This window comes from Fistularia commersonii, chromosome 30, assembly GCF_037954325.1.
Source record: "Fistularia commersonii isolate RoL2024-O1a breed Wild chromosome 30, RoL_Fcom_v1.0, whole genome shotgun sequence".
In the NCBI taxonomy this organism is placed as follows: Eukaryota; Metazoa; Chordata; class Actinopteri; order Syngnathiformes; family Fistulariidae; genus Fistularia; species Fistularia commersonii.
This window is the reverse complement of record NC_141313.1, coordinates 85001-92500: the sequence shown is the minus strand read 5'-3', so window position 1 is coordinate 92500 and position 7500 is coordinate 85001. Positions and strand designations below refer to the sequence as shown.

At 49.4% G+C, this 7500-nt stretch overlaps 1 protein-coding gene across 1 annotated transcript in view; it reads left to right on the top strand.

The window, feature by feature from the left end:
- ext1b (exostosin glycosyltransferase 1b) overlaps positions 1–7500 on the top strand; it is a 71222-nt gene that overhangs the window by 55970 nt on the left and 7752 nt on the right. Inside the window, 2 exon segments of the mRNA XM_086178285.1 lie at positions 2193–2311; positions 6944–7039. Of these exon segments, the coding sequence (XP_086034411.1) occupies positions 2193–2311; positions 6944–7039 (215 nt within the window).

Sequence of the window (7500 nt, the reverse complement as noted above, 5' to 3'; positions counted from 1 at the left end):
TCAGTACCACACACACACACACGTGCGCACGCACGGACACTTGCACGCACACAGAAAGTTGTTTACCTTGAGTGACACAGAATTCTACCGTATTCAAATAACAACCCGGCGGGGCAGAGATGGTGAGGTGGCGACAGGCTGTTTGCGACATCTGCGGAATATATCCTTCCATCTCCTGGCAGCGCTGCCGTGCGCTCCGCAGCCCTGGGGGTCGCCTTCATCCCGCCGCGCTCCTCTCCCGTCGTTCATCCCGTCACCGTGTTCTCGCCATGACGGCGTCCGTTTGGAAAGAGTCCGTATGTGCGGACGCCGCGGCTCAGCGTGCCGAGGCGGCTCTCCCGCCCCTCTGCCGTCGGGCTCGTCCAGATCCCAACGAGGTCACGTGACCTCTGCGCGCCGCCACAGAGTTCTAAACAGAGCAATGTGTTTGGTACAAATTTGCTGATTTATTTCTGGCTGCCAAGGAGCCCCAGCCCTCGTCCGACCGGCTGAAATATTCCCACCCGTTAGTCCCACGCCACCCTGATCTACTGCCTTCCCGGAGCAGCCGGGCCTCGCCAGTGGACTGGAGGAACGGGCCCTTGACAGATGTTTGTGTTCGCCTCGCTGACGTGCCGGCGTGTCCATCATTTGAGTCAGCGGCGCTGCTGCGCCAGCACTCCATTCTTCCTGCTTCACTGCAGCAGCACATAGTCTGCGCCCCCCCCCACCATGTATCTGTGACCCGGGAGCCTTTCCATCCTGCTCCTGTTCACTCCATCATCATCTGGTGCGGGCAGGCTGCCTCACACACACACACACACACACACACACACACACACACACACACACACACACACACACACACACAAAACCACACACACACACACACACACACACACACACATTCAAACACAGGCAGGCGGTAGCGGTGTTACGAACATTCGATTGATGGAGCACCGCGGTGCGGAGCGCCCGTATTAAAATGAATATTCACGACGACGGGCATGGAATACAAGTCCGGCAACCGGAGAGAAGAGAAATTAATTAAAACAGGGCTGCGAGGAGGCGACCCGCTGGAATAAAACAGAATCGGCGTTCAGGTGATGCTTGTCCTTCTCCAGGAGCCCGGAAACACTCGTCCTGCACATTTGAATACGGTCCGGCAGCGAGAGCAGTTTCTTATGTTTGTCCTTTTAGTAAAATAGGCGTTTCATTTGGCTTGAAAAAAAGCAAAACAAAACAGGACGCTTCGAAGGGCGTATTTATTTTTCAGACAGGTTCTATTGCAGTGAAATGCACTGTTTTTCTTCTTATAAATTGTCTTGTACACTCATTATCTATAACCCTTATTCTGCAGTCAGGTCCAGAGCCCATCCCAGCCGCCACAGGGTGAGAGGACCCTGTAATGGATCCGGGGTTCAACCCAGATCCATTACAGGGTCGCTTCTAGAGGGGTACAACCATTCACACGTCAGAGACGCACAACCACTCACGCACTCATTCACACACCATAGATACACACAACCACTCACGCACTCATTCACACATCATAGAAACACACAACCGCTCACTCACTCATTCACACACCACAGATACACAACCATTCACCCTGTCATTCACACATCATAGAAACACACAACCTCTCACTCACTCATTCAGGCACCTGGTAAGAATTGCACCACCAGCCTCTACTCATATTCGATAATTTGACTTCATTTCTAATTAGATGTAGAACTAGGAGAATAGTTCCCTCCAAGTCTTCCTGTTCAGTTGTTGGGAACTCTAAATCACCGTTTTTTGTGAATGAGTGGTGATTGACAGGTGAGCGGTCCATGTCAAACCCTGCCACTCCCAACGCCACGCCTCTCCCTGCTCGTCGGGTCGGACCAGGACAAAGTCCATGCGTGTCCAAAACAAGATGTCGGGTGATCCCAGTGGCGTTGTGTCTCACCGTTTTCTCTGAATGATTTAGGACCGGGAAAAACATTAGCAGTCCATATGTGACAAGTGGATAATCGGTGTTTGAACAGCAGAGCGACTCCTTTCAGATTACATCTTTTGTTGAAAATAGATGTGAGGCATCAGGAAGTGAGTGCTCTTCAGTTCTCACAGCGCTTTATTCTCTTCAGAAGCCGAGGTACTTGGAAAGCTAGCGGCTGACACGCCGCCGGCGCGCCGCGTCTTCGGCTAACGGCTGTCGTCTCTTGCAGGCCAGAAGCCACGCACCAAGTTCACCGCCGTCATCCACGCCGTCACCAACCTGGTGTCCCAGTCCCAGCCCATACTCAAGCTCCTGCAGAACGTGGCCAAGTCCCAGTACTGCGAGCAGGTAGGAGAACCTTGTGTTTGCGAGTGTGTGTGGTAACGGGCCGACGGGCCGCCATCTACTCTGTCCAACTGAGCTTGAACTGAACATCATCACCTAGCGGAGGCTGCCGAAAACCAGACGATGTTCCGTTAGCAACAAAAGCTATCGAGTTTTGCTAGCAGTTCTTCAGCTTTACGTCATCTGTTGCGTTGTTGGGTTTTCAGTGATTAGTCTCGCAATGTCTTAAAGCATGACCTTCGATTTCAGGAAGTATTCTGTTTGAATAACTCAACACTCACTGTATCAGATTTTCTTTCTACGCTAACAGCGTTCGCTGAATCCACGAAGATATATATGAAAACAATAGTCGTTAAGATATATAAATGTGTTGCACAGTATACACGTGCGCGCGTGTGTGCATGTGTGTGTGTGCGTGTGTGTGCGTGTGTGTGGATGTGTGTGTGTGTGTGGGTGTATGTGTGTGTGTTTACTGCTGAATGTTCCAGAACGCTCCACTGATCCCAATCATATTACTTTTCAAACCACTTCGCTATGTGGCTCCATTTTGTTTATCAACAGAGCCAAAACAGCACTTATTCCTGCCTCTGTGTGTGTGTGTGTGTGTGTGTGTGTGTGTGTGTGTGTGTGTGTGTGTGTGTGTGTGTGTGTGTGTGTGTGTGTGTGTGTGTGTGTGTGTGTGTGTATTAACTCCAGATTGGATTGGATTAAAATAGCAGTTTGGAGAGGTGTTACATCTGTCTCCATGGCAGCGAGACCCCTTCAGCACAGCTGGAGACGGTGTATTGATTCCCCTGCCTGCTCTTTACCAGCACGGGAAATGAAATGGAATTTGCTCCCCGATGGCTGTTTTTTTGTTTGTGTGTGTGTGTTTTGTGTTAATTTCCCCGGCCAGCAGAGTGTGTTAGTAAGCAGGTCTCCGTCTAGCGTGGGCAGGATGTGTTACCATGTGTGTCTCTGCAAAGTGATTGTCGGATCCAGCCGCTACACAGATGTGTGCCTTCACGTAGGCGGCCAGCTCGCACACGTGTTCTTTGTTTAACGCGCGCGGGCGCGTGTGTGTGTGTGTGTGTGTGTGTGTGTGTGTGTGTGTTTGTGTGTGTGTGTGTGTGTGTGTGTGTGTGTGTGTGTGTGTGTGTGTGTGTTGTTATTCCTGCAAGTGTTTCCAAGCGGACAAACTTTAAAAATCGATGCATTGATGACTTGATACTGAAACTGAATACCATCATCCATCGGTCAGAATGAGGTCATTCAGTTTTAGTAGCCAGACTTCTGGAGTTCTCCACAAATTATCTTTGCAGAACTTTTTTCTCACGCGCTGTCCGCAAATTGTCATGTGATTGGTTAGAAATATGAAGTGGGCATGGTTAACGCACCAAAAGGGCAAGTGCAAGCATCATTCTCACAAATTGGCCAGGAGGAAGTCCATCCCGGCTTTATGCACCTCGTTGCCGATGGCTGAAGATAGTAGTCGTAACGACAAATCTTCCTCCTCCATGAACTCCAAAGCTGCCATCTTTGCCGTTGTCAGTACGTCACTGCTGCATTGTTGTTGTTCTTGTCAGATTCCCCGAAATGCAAATTTCTTGTGCAGCAGGGTTCCCCACACTGTTTTAGCTTGCGAGCAACTTGTAACGTCAAAGTGATCTTCCTACTATACAAATGCAAAACGTGCATTTCTTTATCAACATATTGAATATTATTTATTTTCTTTCTGTCTTGCTCTGCAGCAGTTTCAGAAAGAACGAGACTACATTTCCACGGCTCTGAGATGAGGCCACCGCCAAGCTGCATTTTCCAAACTGCTGAAAAATACTGAAAAGATCAGGCAGATAAAATAGAACTAAACCAACGTTATTTGTGCCTTTCAGTCTCTTCACGTCACGTCCGTAGATGCTTCGCCATATTTCCCCTCTTCAGAACAGCAAGTCAACTGATAGATGAGGCACTTTGAATATGACTATGAAAAAAAAAGACCTTCCTCCTCCTTGGTTTTTGGCATCTTACTCTGTCCAGCCTCCCAACTCCTACCCCATTTTAAGACCCGTTAGTAAGTTTAGCATAACTAATTTGGAGGCTAACTGGGCGATTCGGTAGCTTGATTGAGTTTTCCCGTAGCTGGTGCAATGAATGGATAGATGAAGGTCTATTGTTTATCCTGTCTTATTTTTATCGCTATGGGATTGACCAGCCGTGATGTAAACGGGCGCCCCTGATGTGCAGATGTTGGATCTGTGGTGATTGACAGCCGGTGACCCCGTAGAGAAAATATCCTCATCTGGCCATGCTGCTGCAGAATCAAACAGAGGAAGTAATTAAAGCCCAAATTAATCATGAAAAGGCTCAATCAGAAAAGAAAAAACGGTGACATTTCCGACGGTAAATCTGGAGTTTGCTCATTTCTTTTTTCAGGTCTCTTAACTGTTCTGGTCCCCTGATCGTGTAGGGGAGCTGTTAGGCTAATTGTTTTGATTTTACGCCCCACAAAACTCCTCTCTAATCAACCCTAATTTCCAATCACAACAGTTTGCGGCGGGGGAGGGTCGGGGGGGCAAACAGCACAATAAACTAGACATCGTGTTGCCGCGGTGTTCGTTACCGAACAGACGGTTATTCGTTTGGCTGGCGAAGCGACTGCTGCTAATAGAAGCCGAAGCTATAACGACGCAACTTCCTGTTTTGAAGCGAGCGTGAAGCCAAGCACGGCTAAAGAGTCAATACCTACCCGTGTGAGGAGAGACACGGTTTGGTGTCGGACGGAGGAATCACATACCAGCCGTTGCGAACTCTACCCGTGTGATTCCATTGTCTGTCCGCTCTGCTGCCCCCTGGAGGCCAAGATGGGGATTTAGCACATGTATGGCATGCAAGCAAACGAGGAATGGATTGTTTATCCTTTGCCAGCTACTTCTATTTTGTTGTTGTTGAAATGATCCATCGCATGTTCACATGGTAAAAACCTGCTAAGTGTCTGCAGGTATAGATTTTCTGGACATTTGCTGCACAAAAGTATGTAAAGGCAGAGTTGTCCTTGCCTTTGTGTCTTTCTGACCTGTGATTTAAATGCGTCGGTGCCAGCATTCCTCAGGCTGTGCGTGCAGAGTGGAGATCCAGGTTCTCAGACGGGCTGGGGGAGGGTGAGGAGGAGAGGGGTCGAAGGGGGCTCAGTCAGGAGAGGATGAGGAAGAGATATAAATAAATGAATGAAAGAGAGCGAATTAAGGCAATGGAGGGCGGAGGAGACTGTTGGAAGCAAAAATGTTAAAAACAAGCCTATTTGACAGGCTCTGGTGCTTCATGGCATGGGCGGGCCTCCTGCGGCGGGCACGCTCACATGATAGCATGATTTTTTAGCAGAGATGCGGCCATGACGCCCGAGCTTGCCGATACACCGCCGGCTCCCTCCAGGAGGGGTGTACGCCGCACTCGCATTTGCGCCAGTAGCACGGCGAGGGGCCGGGGAGCCGACAGAGGCGCCATCTGCCTCTCGGCAGCGCGACCGGGGTGGCACAGGAAGTCACCGCGCCCGTTCTCGATCCTCTGTTACCTGGAGGAGCTCCGAAACGCTTGATCATGTGATTCCAGCGACGGTGCTGATTGTTGTTTTTCGGCGGTGGCTGCCGAGCTCTATGTGGAGCTCGTTTGGTTTCTATGGCAACAACTCCGGTGTTGGACCTGATAATCAGGAGGCGACATCTCGTCCTGCGCCACTTTAAGAATCACAATGGGGAGTTTCTGCATTCGTTCAGGGTTTAATCATCTGCTTAAAAGATGGTATGCCAACTGAACCGCAGATAATCGGGCGCAATGAATTAGCCAGTGACTGCTCAATTTAGGATTATTTAGGGAGAATTACTGGCATGGATTAACTGTAATATTCATTATATCTATTTTCATCCGTGTGTGCAACTGAAAGTCATTAAGCCTTGTTTTAATTATATAGGTCAACTTTTGACCGTTGTAGAGCCATTTAATTTTCAATTTTATTTTTGTGGTGAAAAGCATGTGATTCAAGTTTCCAAAAATCTTTTCATCTTAGAATGGCGAGCAGAAGCCTTGCGGCGATGTGAGCCAAACGTAGCCAGGGTGTCATTTTTGCGCATGTGTGTTTGCATTTCTGTGTGTGTGTGTGTGTGTGTGTGTGTGTGTGTGTCTGTGTGTGTGTCTGTGTGTGTGTCTGTGTGTGTGTCTGTGTGTGTGTCTCCGTCAAACAGTAATGAGGCCCTACCGTCTTGGCGTGTTGCAGGCGGAAAGCTAATGCTGTGTGACATTTCTGAGCTTGTTGACCCCCGGGTCGCCGCGGTGGCCGTCTCAAGTCATGTCGTCTGATCTGACTGGTGGGAAAACACGATTCCTCTGCGTGAAGCAGCCCGGCGGGCGCCGGAGCGTGAGATTGTCAACGGCAAAGCCCCCCGTGATTGGTCCTGAGCCGAAATCGTGCGGTCTTAATCGGAAACAATCCTCCGCTTCGTTACGTCAGCCCTCCGGCTCTTCACCAGCCAATCAGAATGTAATAAGGTGACATTTGTCGTCCCTCGGGCGCGTGAATGTCACGTTCGGGCAACAACCGGGGGAAACTTGTTTTGACAGGATGTCGGGGAGTCATAATATCTTTTATTGTTTTGTCTCTTCCAGGTCATCGTCCTGTGGAACAGTGACAAGCCCCTCCCCGCCAAGCATCGCTGGCCCGCCACCCCAGTGCCTGTCATCGTCATCGAGGGGGAGAACAAGGTGAGCCGCCAGCACGTTTCGCTTGTTACTCGCCTTGGAAATTCCCGGGACCAAATGAGCTCTCTGGATTCGGGTCGCATCAACCCCACTAATTTCTGTCATCTTTCTTTATTTTCATATGGAGGCCGAGCTCGATGCTCGCACCCTAATCAGGGATTAGCCCGTTAGCATGTCCCCGCTTCGTTTTAATCGATGAAGAATTTGGTTTTTAGTTTTATTTTCTTTAGCTGTTGCTCCTTAACAGTCAGATTTAAACACTTTGACAACAAGATCAAGAGATGCCTCCGGAGATTAGAGCCGTATATTTCCTCCTAATTGGTTAAATCCTCTTAGGATAAATAAAAAAACAAACAAGAAGAGAGTGCAGGAAAAGTTGTGCTCATCGGATTTGAGGGGTGAGGAGGTCACCGGGGGGGGAAGGGGTTGTGATCGTGACCCCGGTGCGACCCGCCATTCTGCAG